The sequence below is a fragment of the Hyposmocoma kahamanoa genome, unplaced genomic scaffold (genome assembly GCF_003589595.1).
Source record: "Hyposmocoma kahamanoa isolate Upper Pololo Valley unplaced genomic scaffold, ASM358959v1 180, whole genome shotgun sequence".
NCBI classification, from domain to species: Eukaryota; Metazoa; Arthropoda; class Insecta; order Lepidoptera; family Cosmopterigidae; genus Hyposmocoma; species Hyposmocoma kahamanoa.
Genome location: NW_020653711.1, coordinates 459790 through 476844, shown reverse-complemented (window position 1 = coordinate 476844; position 17055 = coordinate 459790). Strand labels below are relative to the sequence as shown.

The following is a 17055-nucleotide window of genomic DNA, read 5'->3' as shown; positions in this document are numbered from 1 at the left end:
TATATAGTGTATTATCTATGATTACTGCGTTCCGCTTTTGAAGGGTAGGGGTGTTGGTGAAATAACAAGCACATAGGACTTGTCAACTTGTCTCAGGGTGAGAGGCGCAGTGGCAGTGTACCTCCAACCTAAGCTCTGTGTGGCACTGCAACTGTTATGAACAAGCGTGTGGCTTACCACCAGGCCCACAACTTCTTCGTCCCGTCACTTAGAATTACAAAAAAATAAGTTATGCCAGCAAAATTTGCTGCGTTGCATTAGCATGGTGAGCCGCAAAGGACGGCGCGCACGCAAACTTTTTGCCAAGCCAAACAAAACGCGCACTCTACAGGGTTTCAACGTACTGACTACGGGTTGTCTTATTGAATGAATTTTTTGCACTTGACCGAGTTGCTGATGTGTTCACGAACGGTAGGTTGCAACCAAACACGTATCTTAAAAAAAGTAACTGAAATGCAAAAAATGCATTGTATTACATATTTACAGGATGATTTCGCATCAAATTTCCTTCATATTCACACACTGGGTTTTACCTATTCTTAAAGTAATGCATCCAAATTTACATCCTTGATAAGAAATTTAAAATAAATAGAAATTCTTGCCATCTCCTGAATAATCACTCTTTATAAGATAAGTGTTTGAGAAAGTAAGGCGTCGATGTATACTATCGATTTCGATATTATAATATTTGCTTGCCCATCTCTAAAGTATATTTCGAATTCCTTTTTGAATTGGCCTATCCGAGCGCAGTTGTCACCAGTTGTCATTTGGCAGAATAGTTTTGAAACAAATTAAATGACATTTCGTCTCTATTTCTGGTTATATACTCGATGGTTGCAACTCCTAGCCTCTATTGTAAATTTTGTTAATTTATGTTATTGTAGAGCTATTTAGCTTTACAATTTGTTGTTACTATTATTTTGTATTTCTTTTCTACTTTTGTTATTTATTCATTCAATACTCATTAAGGCATCTTACCAAGACAGTCAATAAAAATTAAAAACTATTTTTTACTTTTTCACAATAACTTGAACGCGAGTCTAAATCAATAAAAAATCCATATATTAAAAACAAGTTGAAAGTGTTTTTATGCCATTGTACATATATTAACTAAATAAGAAATTATAATAAATATTAACAATAATAATGATGGACGAATAAAATAGTACCTCACTATTTTACGTTTCACTAATACCTGTGCTAAGAATGATCTTTTAACATATATAACTAGGTTCATATCTTCGCTCTATTTAAAATGTGGATTTAACGACTTTTTACATCTTTAGAGACTTCTTTATTTAACTGCCTCCGTAGCCGAACGGATACCATGCCGGACTGCCACGCAGAGGTCCCAGGTTCGATTCCCGGGCCGGGAGAAATAGTTGTATGGACTACAATTATTTCTCTCGTGAGTTTGGGTGTAATTTGTGGTTGTCTATATGTGTGTCCATGGCACCCGCGACACAGGGTTTCCCTACTGCGGGGCTATGTTGAGTGTGTGCGTTATTTATTTATTTATTTATTTATTTATTATACTACTGTTGTCTAATCGAATTGAAACTGAACGCTGCATTAGATTGTGCAGTACTGCTGCATTAGGCCAACATAGCACGCTCTAGCGCTTACAGCTATCGCCTAGGGAATTATAGGATTGGTTCTAAAGCCATTACACAGCAAATATGTGCTGTAATAATAATAAAGTTTATTTTTCTTCCACAAAATATACATTATATGCCTTAAGGCATTAAGTCCGCCATTTGTACATTAATGTATTGCGCAGAAAGATTAATAAATAAATAAATTATACGCAGTACCTAACAGTTTACACGTTAAGTTCTGGTAAGGATAATTTTGTGCGAGATTGATGCCTAAACTAAGCATAAAACATCGAGTATATAACCAGAAATAGAGATGACATAAGGGCCATCAGGCAAACGGGCATTGTATTCACTTTTAAATATTAACTCTCGTTTGCACTGAAATCACAAATTAGAAAGTTGAAATAGTACAGTGCCAACACCTGACGTATGTCTACGTTTCCGTATATTCCAAAAATATTCTGTATTTATTGTAATAAAGATAATATCTGTAACTATATTGGGCTGTTCCACTCGGTGGTGTGGGAAAAACAGCTAAACATCTATACAAAACAGACGGAATCACATTACATCGTTAATTAAATATGTAATTTTTCAATCTTCGTCCATTATAGAAAAGCTCAAATTAAACTGGTCGTTTTGAAGTGAAACAATTGACAACACCCGTCAATTTTTCGAATTCGGGCTGCCCAATCGGAGCGCAGTTGTCACCGTAATGATATGGCAGTTTTCAAACAAATTAAATGACATTCTCTATTTCTGGTTATATACTCGATGGCATAATACCTGTGTATCAGGGCAATCTTTACACAAGGTATTTTTAACACTACTGGCACCAACGAAAAATATTATTATGTCACTTCTCAATCCACAGATACAAACATAAAAAAGATGAATCTTGCAAATTAGAATTTCAAAAAGATCGATTAGTCAAGTGTAGAATGACAATGAGTGTTCGTTTACTTGAGAGTTGTAATGTCACTTAATACTACACATAATGTACCTATACATAACAAAAGCATTGTACCATTTACAGCCCTATGAAATTCAATTTCTTGGGTCCATCAACATTATGCATATTGTACGTCTTTACCTGTCGTCACAAGAAGTAACATTTTGTATACAAATATGGGATAATATTATTTGATCCTCAAATATATAATTGATCAGTTGTAAATGTGCATTTTTTAAAGTAACGATTTTTTTTTTATGTTTGATTTAATTGTTCCGTCTATGTTAGTTGATCTACGGATAAATTATAAATGAACTGCATTCAAGGTAACAATATTATTATGTTTAAGCATACTAAACTAATATTTGGTACACAAAAATAATATTTGATCATATTTTTTTATCATTTTTCTTGTAACGATTGATGACATTTAAAACCAGTATATCTTTTGATAATGATCTCTTAAATCTTGGTTGTTTGATTGCGCCCTCCATTCAGTAGGTTAGATTAGGTTAGTATATGAAAAAGCAGCCTGAAGCCAATTTGCTTGCGTTTCCGAATTTTTTTAGTGCTCATTTATCTTAGTTTTGAGGCCCAACACATCACTATCAAAATTAATTTATAGAAAACAAATATACGCGATTTAAATCCGGAAAAATAGTTTCATTTCCTAATTTATAGAAATCAAATTTTTTTTGCGTAGCTGAGAACAGATTAAAATATCGATTGATTTAATTTATTTTATGTCTCAGAGAAAAAGGATCAATCATTAAAAAAATTGCTTTTTAAATTTTTTTGCCTGCTGCTTTTGCAAATTCAAAACGATTATCTAAATACATGCCTACAAATAATGCACGGTCGTTAGTTACAACTGTCACATCTAAACTCATGGTAGAGGTACCGGTCTTCAAAAAGAGTTTCGACAATAACATAGAAATAAAAATAAATACTTATTAGGCGTATTAGTGTCGCATTACGACAGTTTTGGAGTGGTGAAAAATTACGAAATTAAAGAAGTGAAGATACAAGAAGTAAATACATTCATAAATAAAAAAGAATGTGAAAGTGTTGGAGTATGTTGTCATTTTCTTCATTCTTAACACTTTAATATACATTAATATAGATTCTGAAGGAAATCCTAAGAATAGTGATGAACCGTTTTACCAAAAGGCTACATTAACATACCTATCTAACACATCATTTGATTCGAAGTCAAATTATGAAATAAATAAAAGAGCCACTTCACTGTCTGGTACACTCCTAATAGCCTCTAGAATAATACGTATATTAATTGTAAAAGTCTATACAAATGTTTCAATCAAAGCTAAGCTCTAATTATAAATTAAAAGTCCTATGAGAGCCTAGTCACAATCATATTAGTATCAATATGCGATGTTGTAACATCAGATGTGATCGTAAGAATAACCCACTTCTCACAAATTATTCGTATAGATGAGTTGATTGTCTCCTTTCTCAAGGTAACTATATGTACGGTCTAGATTTATCGAGTTCTTGATTACTATACCTTATAAAATAATAAACTTACGAGGAAAGAAAAGTTAAAGAGTATTATAGTATATTCTTAACGTTGAAGGAAATTCGTTGGAAAATTTGAATTATGTGTTTGAGACCAGGTAACTATCATTATTATGTACAAAAGACGAAAAAAAATTATATTTGTGAAAAATAAAGACCTTAGCTGACCTTACGTCTATCTTCTTCATTTAAAAGATTAGAAGAAACTACTAATAATGTGTCAGACAACCACACCAATTGATCTCAAACTTGAAAATTCCCTGTACTGTAGAACACACAGACAACAAGCAATTTAAAAAAGTTCATCATCATAAGTTGATTGTATGACATTGTTTTTCGGTCTCTGCCAGTCGAACATTCATACATCAAAAATAGCAATAAATCATAACAATTTCACAAATGACGTGACAAACTAAAATTCCACAACATTTCCACACAAGTTAAATATGGGAAGACAATACTGGTTGACACTTCTTCATTCATAAGCGTCTTACCGAAAAGTATAGTCAACCGCATAGCATGCTACATGTTTAATGTAGCATAAAACATTTATTTCATAGGTAAAATAAATTTACACTTGAAAGCGTCATTTTTTAAGCTACTGCTCATTCACTGTGCTGACTTCCCTCAAAAGAATGAGTTAGACACTCTAGGGGTTGCTCTTTTCAAATAAACTTAAATGCTATGGAATACACTTTGAATCGAACACTTTGAAAAAATCGTGTGGAATCAAGGCATGGCTCTAGATACCAACGCTTCAGTATGTATATACGGACGCACACATTCGCATAATAATAATAGGCGCATGGGACAACCAGCATTATGCAACGCGAGGGAATCGCGAGTTTATACGAATGTTTGTGTGAGTGTGTGTAAAGGTACACGGCACACAGCGGGCACATACATTTACAATCCGCGCTGCTACGTTTGTGTGAAGTTACCACACTTGTCTTATTGTACTATGGTAAAACGGACTACGGCTGTCGGGTGTGTAGTTCGTAATAGTTTTAGCAGAGACTTTGTTGCCTCTGAGGTGTATTTGTTCTGCGTTTCGTAATTGAGTAAGCAAATTGCTGAATATTCCCTATAGATGTGAACAGAAAGTTCGTTCCATTATTCACAAATTTGCAACAATTTCAATGACATAAAAATAGTTTATACAGGAGAATTTATACAGGTTGGAGCCTAAACTAGGATACCTGTCCACCTCCAGAAGACCTGATCAATAATTTATAAATATTGATCAGATCTTCTGGTGGTGGAGGCTTGGTGAACTGAAACACAGCGTATCCTAATTTAGGCTCTAGCCTCAACAAATAATCCTGTACACACTACTTTTATGTCTAACGTTCGTATATAAATGTGGAAGCGTAACGCTTCGTGCGAATCTTCGGAATATCCACAACATAGAGGTGGAACCCAAGTCTACGCCTAGTCCCCCGGTGATGGAAAGGGTAAAGCGGAACTAAATCGTGTAATTCCATCGCACACTCTCCATGATATATCCTGTAAAATACCGATAAGCTGGCAACTTTACTGTGGTGTTCAAGGCTCTGTAGCTTCGCCTCCACTAATTCCGAGCCACCTATAAGCTTCTTGGCATGGTTGTCAACTGAATCAAAGGTAGCCAGTTGATAGGTAACAGAGTCATCCTAAAGGTGGCAATAGTACTCCATACACGACCGGACTTGTGCTTAGTACAGCTGAAGCAACTGTGCCTATCTACCGACCCGAGATGTCCCTATCTACCGACTCGAGAGATAGGGTTTTCCGGAGAGACTACTGGTTCGACGGCAAGACCAGGGTACAGCGGGCATCCGGGCCAAGCCCTCCGCCAGTGATACGCCTTTGCAAGGGCGTCTCTGACGGACCCGGACTTGGGTATGGACTCGCTGGGCTTTGTGGTTAGCTGCAGAGACGGACATGTTTGTCTGCCCCGGTTGCATGTGTCCGGGGCGTCTGTCTGGTGAGTAGCTAGCGCGTCTTAGTAGCGGTCTAGTTGAGGGTCTGTATGCGAGGAGATGCGCGGGGCACGTGAGTTGCCCTTTAAATTGGAAACTATGTCCGGATATTGTCGAAGGACACTGCGACTGGCATCACCGACACTAGCTCGGAGAGCTAGTAGAGGATAAGCGAGATATCCTCCGGTCCCTCCAGCCGCTTAGGTTATTGGGAACTGGTAAGACGTCGTTTTTCGGCGTCGGGAAGTGAGCGTACCTTACAGCTCCGCCACCAATGAGGAGATTCGTAGTGGACTCAGAGTCAACGGCTTAGCGGTGGCAACTGCTAGTTGTGCAATGCGCAACGGGAAGTGAGCGTGCCTACAGCTCCGGTACCTATCTCAAAAATAGGGAGGGTACTGTATGTGCACCCGGGGTGGCTCTCCCGAAGCACTAGCCTCTCGAAGAACCGGATGAAGTCAAGTGACAGAGGTCTGTGAGAACCCTGTACACTGGCTGATCTGGGATCAGAACCTGAACTTGTAAGGTTCCTGTGCGCGCGCAGGTTATAGTGTACTTATGCCGTATGCCTTAAAGGTAGGTAGGCAGGGTTACTATAATCAAAACTAACGTAGTAAGATATGGTGCTTGTCCCGGTGTGAAGTAACGACTCACCCTGGAAAGGATCCCAAGCTTCCTTGCTGCACGTTTGGCCATGGATTCAATGTATCTGCCGAAGTACAAATTGGACGACTGGTCCATTCCAAGTAGCTGGAGACAATCGGTTATCGTTATCTCTTTTTGGCGTATGCCAATTGGCGCCATAGTGCAGCCAGCCTGAGGTAAGCTTAGATCCAGACGCGAACTCTTTGCAAAGAGTGAGGCAAAAAGATTTGTCTTGTCATCTGCAGTATAGGCCAGCGTGCCGTCCGGCCTCAGCAGAGGTGACATAGATAGGCAACAAAAGTGATTTTATATTTAAAGGTGTTTTGTTTAAAAAATTAATTTGTCAATTTCTGGCGTCGCCATTTCCACTACGCATACACAATAAGGAAGCGTGCGCGTACGTACAATCGGAGCACCTGATCGAACTGATAAAAATTTGATTACTATAGAAAATACGTTATTTTATTTTTTCCTTTCAAAAACTATTTGTATAACGGTTTTTGTAAAAACAAACACCGATATACAAATTCGTTTTAGGGTCGCGCTCGCGCCGCCGAAACGCCGCCGCCGCCACTTTTTGTCGGCGCACCGCCGCCACTATAAAGTTGAGGCTAATTACATCATATTATAATCAATGCAAATACACAACCTATGCAGTGCACTGTACAAAACGATGTCACAAGAAACATTATATAACCTTTACATAATAAATACTCGGTGAGCTCTCCGTGACTTACATACATGGTGCGGTTTGTATTGTGATAGTACGTTGGGGTCATTTTCCTTTGAAGAAAGTTTTTCATAGTATACTGTTTTTCCTTATTGCAGCTGGGGAATGTAAGCTTAAATTTGTATGTACAGGAAAGAGCATACATACATAAGTACACATCCCGAAAAAGAAAAATACAGTACTAGCCATAATCATAATAGTAATTTATGCAATCGTTGCATAATAAGGGTTAAGGTCTCGTGGTCTAAGTAATAGTTACGAAATATTAAGACATAATTATGTTCTACGAGTAAATTAAAATAACGAAACACAACCAATATTTAAAGATTATTTTGTTAACAATCCACGACAACAAAATGAAAGCCAAACAAACGCTACAAAACAAAAAACCAAAGAAATAGTACAAAAGTGTCCGTGATTGGCCAAGTACCGCTTATATTTTAACCAATCAGGAGTCAGTATAGCGTTTGAGTAGCGTCATACTTGATATTTTACATTGTTTTTAAAATCGTTCTTTTTTGCAAAATGGTTACGCCTTTGTACCGTTGTACATTTTGAGATATTATTTAAAATAATTAGAATTTTAATAATTTCACAAATATAGTGACGTTATTCGGGAACACAGTGGCGCGTTTAAAGAGACAGCAAAAAGACGATGTTCTTTAGTTAGCTCAGTAGCGAGTACGATAGATAATTGAAGAACTCAAAAGAGCGCCTTTGTAAATTGGTTTATGCTTAGACTATTATTTTTTCTATCCTCTAAGGGTTTATGAAATTATAATTGACAGATTATTACAGGAGTAGAAAAAAGATTTTATTCGCATTCGGTCGGTACTATTCCCAGATGAGACAGGCAGCTTTTGAAAAATCTTTGAATGCTGTATTACTTACTATGCATTATTTACTTTTGTTATTTTTATTTACTTTCCCTCCTATAATAAAATAACTACGCATCCTAAAATAACTTTATAACATTAATATTGTGCAAAATCCTGTGTTTTAACTTTATTTAACTCTGGATAGTTTCAAAACTTAGTCAAGACTTAATAAAGTCCATGATTAAATGTTTCACCACACGATTAACTGTTCTCTGCCTTGAAACGATTGCGCAGACTACACCGTTATAATGTTTACACAGAACCGAATTCATACGACAGACGAAAATTACGTCCAAATTGTGCATTTGTAAAAACTGATATTGTATCGCGAGATAGCATCCCCATTTAGTCGATATTCCCTTCAGTGGTACTAAGTGCCTTCATCATCTTTTATTCATAGCCCAGGAATGGAATTCCCTGCCTGCGACTGTATTTCCGAGCACATACAACTCGAGTATCTTCAAAGTGCGACTAAATAGGCATCGTCTCGGCGAGCTTGTAGACCCTAACTTTGCTCCAAAGCTAGATAGTGGTCAGAGGAAGTCCACTTACTTTAAAAATATATATATATATATATATAGATGAATTATACGTTAGTAGTAGAAGTCCCACTACTGAGCACGGGTCTCCTCAAAGAAGCCTCCCAGACTGACCCAGATTGAGGATTTCATACATTTTTTACGGGTTGTATACCTTCTTCAAAATGCTTTTCATGATGTATTCGTTTACTGTTAGCGAGAGGTATGGGCTACTAAACATTCACAAACTTACGAATTGAAGTCATACATACAAGCAGCCATAAGGCCGCTGAAATTACGTCCACTATGGACGTGACTAGTTGTATCTAATTTATGTAATTGTAAAAATTTAATGCTTGTCAAATACGATAGCTGGTGGTCGTATAGTATTGAAACTTTTTGATTTTTGTGAGTTGTTATTTGTATTTTGTATCGTACCCTTGGTATAATAAAAACAGTTATGATCGTTACATCAAAGGTGCTTTTATCACATGTCACAGGTTATAAAAAGAATACGAACGCATAAAAAAGTTATCGATAAATTTCGTCCTTAGAATCTTGAAACATCTCTCTAGAGAAGTTGTCATTTTCAGATGTGGCGGTATTACAACAAATGGTGTGGTATTAGTCTCTCATTAATTAGTATGAAACCGTGATGATAAATCAGACTTCTTGGTAAGAACTTGGAAATATACCTACTTAAAAAGAATTTTCAAAATCGGTCGACAATTGATGGAGAAACCGGTCAATACACTGACATGCCTTTAAAATTTGACGATTTCCCTCGATTCCCATATCTACACAAATGAAACACACTAGAAAGTAAACACTTCATAAGAACGGAACTCTATTAAACGCGGTGGCAGTAACTCGGTATAATCTTCAAGTCGCGGTAGTCATTCGCTACGACCTTGTAATACTTTCTAGAACCAGACTTGGCTGACTCGTGGATTAATTTTAGGAAAGTTGATCGACCACACATATGAGATATTTCCTTTTTAATTGACGATACAAAACGAATTTTGTTCAATGACCGCAACCTTTTTTACAAACTCTTTTGCCATTGTTGTATTATTAATGTATCCTTTAAGAGTTGTTACTGGTTTCTTGTTAGGTGAAATTAATTTCTACACACGTAAAACAATTGTTTTCTTAATTTATTTTATTTTCTGATTCCCTCTTTTTAATTCCAGGTCCCAATAATGCACGACTGATCCATCGTCCATAATGGCGATCCTAACGGCGGTCACAGCAGCCACCAAGTCCGCTCTGACCATCGCTGGCATCAGCAAATTAACTTTTATCCCGGTCATGCTGGCTGCAATGGCTTACTTTAACTACGAATTACTAGACCCTGAAAGTCGTCCTTTCAACCAAAAATATCTAAGAGAAGAATATGACTTTGTCATTGTTGGTGGAGGATCTGCGGGATCTGTTCTAGCAAACCGATTGAGTGAAATTGAGGGATGGAATGTCTTGCTTTTGGAAGCTGGAGGACATGAAACAGATATCAGTGATGTTCCATTACTGTCTTTGTATCTTCATAGGAGTAAAATGGATTGGAAGTATCGGTAAGTTCGGCTCACTTTATTGTAACACCAAAAAAAAATGCGTAACGTTCAATTTAATAATAAATAGATAAATAAATATTTGGCAACATCACATACGTTACACTGATCTCAAAGTAAATAACTAAAGCACTTATGGAAATCGGAAGCAACGACGGCACCATAAACACGAAGACCCGAAATAATTGTAGAAAAGCTAGTTTTCTATATTGACCCCTTCCGGGTCGAACCTGGGACTTAAGAGATGACGACACCACCGAAACCGGTGCGCAAGCCACTAGATCATGGAGATCGTTATGGTAACGGTACACCACATGTGTATGTGTTTATCTGAAATATTTATGTTTCATTTTTTTCTTGTTCTATGAATATCAGGATATAAACTAACATTTAACACAGATATACAGGAGTTTTGCTTTTTTGATTACGTTTATTATGCAATGCACTCTAACATACAAAGTGTTACAGGATGTTAGACTCAGCAAAATATTCAGTTTTCTGCACGAAATTAATTAAATTATATTGCGTTTGGAACTTATAGAATGCTCTGAAATACACTTAGTATATGGAAAATAGTTCCTTCTTTCAATAATTTGAAAAACATATATTTTTGTAACATTTCAGTACTCAGCCTCAAGATTCCGCCTGCCAAGCTATGGTCGACAAGCGTTGCAGTTGGACCAAAGGCAAAGTTCTAGGAGGATCTTCTGTTCTCAATACGATGCTCTATATCAGAGGAAATCGACGGGACTTCGACCAATGGGAGTCGTTTGGCAACACTGGATGGGGATACGATGACATCTTACCTTACTTTAAGAAGTCACAAGACCAAAGAAATCCTTACTTAGCTAAAAATACAAAATATCACAGTACAGGTAAGGGTTATTTTTTTAAGTAATTATTTGTTTCGAGATATATTGAAATATTTACCAATTTAATAACAATGTTGACTTAGGTGTCGAGACACAGGGCATGGAGTGAAAGTGCCAGGGCAAGTTTCGATCAAATTAAAAAAACGAAAATTTTTATATATATATTAAACAGAATATTCCAGATCAATTTGGCTTTGTATTATGCATAATACAGATCATTCATTTGTTTAACATCAACTAATCGGTGTGATAATGGAATTTAAAAAAGAGATCAAAGTAAGATCAAAGACTAAAGAATCATTTTCTGAATTTCAGGTGGTTTTTTGACCGTGCAAGACGCTCCATACAACACGCCTATTGGCGCAGCTTTTATACAAGCTGGCGAAGAAATGGGCTATGACGTTCTCGACGTTAACGGCGAAAAGCAAACCGGTTACGCTTGGTACCAGTTCACCATGCGAAGAGGGACTAGGTGCTCAACAGCTAAAGCCTTTTTAAGGCCTGTGAGACTTCGGCAGAACCTTCACGTCGCTCTTTTTTCACATGTCACCAAAGTGCTCATAGACAAAGAAAGCAAACGAGCTTTCGGAGTTGAATTTTTGCGATATGGAGAACATCAAATTGTATATGCTAAGAGAGAAGTGATACTTGCAGCCGGATCGATTGGTTCACCACAGTTGCTTATGCTTTCTGGAGTTGGACCAGACGAACATTTGAAAGAAGTTGGCATAGAAACCATTCACAATTCTCCTGGAGTAGGAAAAAATCTTCAAGATCATATCGCTATAGGCGGACTTGTCTTTCGTATAGATTATCCCATTAGTTTGGTGATGAACAGACTAGTTAATATTAATTCTGCTCTACGTTACGCAGTCACTGAAGACGGTCCGTTGACTTCAAGTATAGGTTTAGAAGTTGTTGCTTTCATAAATACGAAATATGCAAATGCTTCAGATGATTGGCCGGATATTGAATTCATGATGACGTCGGCCTCTACTCCTTCTGATGGTGGGACTCAAGTCAAAAGAGCTCATGGTCTTACAGACGAATTCTACAATGAAGTATTTGGAGAAATAACTAATACGGATGTCTTTGGCATATTTCCTATGATGTTGCGTCCCAAAAGCAGAGGTTTCATCAAACTGCGATCGAAGAATCCTTTAGACTATCCGATAATGATTCATAATTACTTAACGCACCCTGATGATGTAGGAGTATTGAGAGAAGGGGTTAAAGCTGCTGTAGCTGTTGCAGAGACGAAGGCAATGAAAAGATTGGGAGCCAGATTCCATGATAAACCTTTACCGAATTGCAAGCATCTTCCATTGTACACAGATGAATATTGGGATTGCCTGATTCGTCAGTATACTATGACTATATACCATGTTTCGTGTACAGCGAAGATGGGGCCTGAAAGTGATCCAATGGCGGTAGTAGATCCTCAATTACGAGTGTATGGTATAGAAGGTCTTAGAGTTATAGACGCTAGTATAATGCCCACTATTACGAACGGTAATATCAACGCTCCTACTATCATGATAGCTGAGAAAGGAGCAGATATGATTAAAATGGCTTGGTTGCCGAAGAAGAGAAGACGAAGAACTTTAAAATGTCATAAAACTGAGCAGTTAGGATTACGTTTAAATAATAAAACTCCTTTAAGCAGCATTGCAAGATGACAAAGATATTTAAAAAAATAGTGAGGAATGAAGGCCACAATACAGATATACAAATTACCAAATTTTATTGACAAAAATGTTATGAAACCAATTTCTTCAATTAACGACTCTCAAACATTAATGACAAAAGACAATTGTATCGTCCGCTTTTACGGGTCAATTTGTAACTTTACATGAAGTTTTTTTATCGTTTAAGTTAATCGGTGATAGTTCAAGATTTCAGTTTTTTGCAGATTTTGTTAACTTTATTTCTAGTCTTGATTTTTGTAAAAATTACAAGGTTTAAACCTTGTATTATTGTTCATATATTTTAAATATTAGTTATTGGGTAAGTAAATTTAAGTGAAACTGTAAATAAAAACACAATGAGGCTAGTGTTAAGAAGTGTATATAAAAACTTTAATAATAATATATAATTTAAAACTTTATCCTAGCGTTTCAAAGTCTTATTAAATATACAGTCAACGGCACATCAAGCTATACACTTTTGTTTGAATGTCGTTTCCAGTAAATCATCACATACATTGCTCCGATCCCTAAGTAATTAACTAAGGCGCTTCTGTTATGAAAATAGGAAACACCGACAGTACCACAAACAGCTAATATTAAATAAATAAATAAATAACGCACACATTCAACGTAGCCCCGCACTAAGGAAACCCTGTGTCGCGGGTGCCATGGACACACACAGACAACCACAAATTACACCCAAACTCACGAGAGAAATAAATGTAAGCCTAAATAAATAAATGTAGGTATTGAATACATAGTTTCTACATTGACATGGCCGGGAATCGAACCCAGGACCTCAGAGATGGCGACACCAGGAAAACCCGTATGCAAGCCACTCGATCACAAAGGTCGTCAAATGTTGATGTTCTTGATGTGCTGCCGTCCGTCCATACTACAGGTTACACTGGGTTACACCTTTAAGGTGTAACCTAACATAATACATAACAAATAACGTAACAAATTCAACCTGATGTCACAGAAAATAACTAAGGGAAATAATGAAACAAGGAAAATAAACGTTTGTAAACAAATGTCAAACCACAGATATAATATATCTGTGCGGCAAACAAAAAACTTGCCGTAATAGTCTTTCGCTATGCAATAATAATAATGTGCCAGGCAACCACACCAATGACCTGGTCTCAAACTAGGGAATTCCTTGTACTATGAGCACCAACGGAATTTGCTCCATTATTTTTCGCTTCGCTTATTATAACTAATTTTGAGAAATTCTTCATCATTAGTTGATTGTATAACATTGTTTTTCGGTCTCTTCTAGTCGAACATTCATTCATCAAACATGGCAATAAATCATAACAATTCCACCAATGACATTACAAACTAAAATACTACAACATTCCCGCACAAGTTAACAATGAGAAGACAATACTGGTTGTATTGACTGTAAGTCAATGACTGGTTGACACTTCTTCATTCACAAGCGTCTTACCGAAAAGTAAAAAAGAAAAAAGCATAGCATGCTACATTAAACAAAATAAAAAAAATTAAAATCAGTAACCCTAGGCGCTGCTTTTTTCAAATAAACTTAAACGCTATGGAATAATACACTTTGAATCGAATTCGCATAACAATGACAGGCGCGTGGGGCAACCAGCGCTTTGCAACGCGAGTACATCGCGAGATTATACGAATGTGTGCGTCAGTACAGGATCAAATGTGATCCTGTGGGGAATCGAGGTTGTAATTTAACAGGTTAATTAACCAGAAAGGGTCATTGCAAAATTCTCCTGAAATCCTATTGTGTAAACATAATCTCATAAAAATGTATAATGTCTATAAGGCAATGAAACCTTCAACATAACCCAACTTGGCCAACACAGACTATAAAATAAATCGACTCCTCCAATGTTAAATTCACTATGAAGAAATCTCTTTATCATAGGTCAATGTTAATGATGACCGCAAACTGACACTGACACGAATTATAATGATGAAGACTCATGTTTCAAATGTATTCTGTGTCATATATTATAATTATAATGTCACCAAGTTACCTTAAGTGACGATCAGCAATAAAGCCAGCAACATAAGCACTGGGCACATGAAGTCAAGAGTTACAGTTACAGACTCTACAACGGGTATACGGATGTAGCAGATCCCCCAAAGGTGAAATCAGCAGGATGTACAATATTGTAGCCAGATCATCATACGTTATTTAGTCTAGTACACTTGGCAAAGATTTATGTTCGAGTATCGTAGCTGTGTGACGGTGTGACCTCCTTGATCGTCATCCCACCTTTTTATTTAAATTTCTTATTTTATTCTCACACTCGTTGAATTGTTCCATACTTTTGCCTCGCATTCGGATTTTGTTTCATTCCATAATCACTCCCTGCCCGGTCGCGGCAGAGAACACATCTTCTTGTTTTTTTTTTGAATCGTTTACCATTTTACTAAAAATGTACAATATACATTTTTAAGAACATAAGTATTGTTAAAACCGCAATAAATACTTATAAAACTGGATTTATTACCATTACCCTTTACCATTTTGAACTTTGAACTTTGAACTTTAAACTAACTAAGTAAGATATATGGAGGCTGCGGAGGCTACTACTCCATTCCATCCAACAGGACATAACGCCACAACCACCAGCAGCCCTCTTACGGCTGTCAGCCGATGTAGTCCAGTTTTTATTTAAATACCGAACACTACCCCACGAGTCAGCAAGGTTCTCTCTTCCCTGTTATTGGCATATCCTTGCCAGTTAACTGCCTCCGTGGCCGAATGGTTCCCATGCTGGATTGATACGCAGAGGTTCCGGGTTTGATTCACGGGCCGAGAGAAATATTTGTATGGCCTACATTTATTTCTCTCATGAGTTTGGGTGTAATTTGTGGTCTATGTGTGTGTCCATGGCACCCGCGATACTAGGTTTCCCTAGAGCGGGGCAATGAGTGTGTGCGTGTTATAATTATTATGTTATTAGTCCCTATGGAATTCGTTCAATTTATCTCTCCAATTCTTTTTAGTCATTCTCCGTTTCTTTTTCCATCTTCGAATATCAATGAATTTGATATTTTAGTTGTATGTAATTTATATTCGCAAAAACCGTGCAAAAGGGGAGAATCACTTTAAAAGCGACATCTTACTTTGATTTAGGATAGTATCAAGCTAAATGTTAGCGTAGTATTTTTCCGCGCTCCATCTGGATAAAAAAGAATGAACTAAAATGGAAGCAAGTGACTAGTTTTAGAAAGTTTAATAAGGCAACTAACTAAGAATTACGTTTTAGTTAATATAGATGCCGCTGTAAACGTTGTGAAATTATCTTTAAGTCAATGTTAAGCACCATTTTTTTTGCTCAGAATATGTTTCTCTCACGTAATTCTAGTACGAAATTTTATTGAAGTTAAGATCATAATTAATAATTCGAGGAACATCAACCACACACATTATTGCTGATCGTTATTTTCACAATCAATGGCTATTTATATTGTTACGTGAATATTTCGCAAAGCATGCATGTTACATTTTTCGTAATTATTTTATGTCCAAAACAGTGCTATAAGAAAGTGTGCTGTCTGCTTTAGTACATAACCAAAGGTAATGGTAAACAACCACATAACAAACACGACAATACACTTCCTAAATGTTGTGGACAATGATCGTTTCCGTTGATTCATTAGTTATGATCTCTTATGTAACAATTTAAGTGCACATACGGAGTTCGCTTGGGTAAAGTTTGGACTTAAGACAAGTCCATACTTATACATACTGAAAAATGTAGGAGATAGAGCGAGTATGGAGAGAACGTAAGCATCAGCAACACATTATGGAACATCAGCGTTTTTGGGATACTAATGCCATCAAAGCTAAAAATGAACATATTTTTTATTGTAAGTAAATAAATGTTTTTACTTATATAAACTTTACCTGGGTTTAGATAAGCTACAGCAAAAACTGTAACTCAAAAACTAGAACTGATGAAAAATCTACTTGTATATTTTAAATTAGTATATTACTGGTTGCCAGCAACCGCTAAAGTATTTCTAGGAACAGATGTTGTGTAAACCAGTGTTATTACTTATTAGTTTTATTTTTACTACGTGACGCGATAAAATTACAAGAAAGAAAGAAACTT

At 36.6% G+C, this 17055-nt stretch overlaps 1 protein-coding gene across 1 annotated transcript in view; it reads left to right on the top strand.

The window, feature by feature from the left end:
• Positions 1–13209, top strand: part of LOC113225958 (glucose dehydrogenase [FAD, quinone]) — a 30126-nt gene extending 16917 nt beyond the window's left edge. The window contains exons 2-4 of the mRNA XM_026458444.1: positions 10012–10389; positions 11011–11261; positions 11574–13209. Of these exons, the coding sequence (XP_026314229.1) occupies positions 10046–10389; positions 11011–11261; positions 11574–12937 (1959 nt within the window). The 5' untranslated portion in view covers positions 10012–10045 and the 3' untranslated portion in view covers positions 12938–13209. The remainder of the gene's footprint in view (positions 1–10011; positions 10390–11010; positions 11262–11573) is intronic.
• The last annotated feature ends 3846 nt before the right edge of the window (positions 13210–17055 follow it).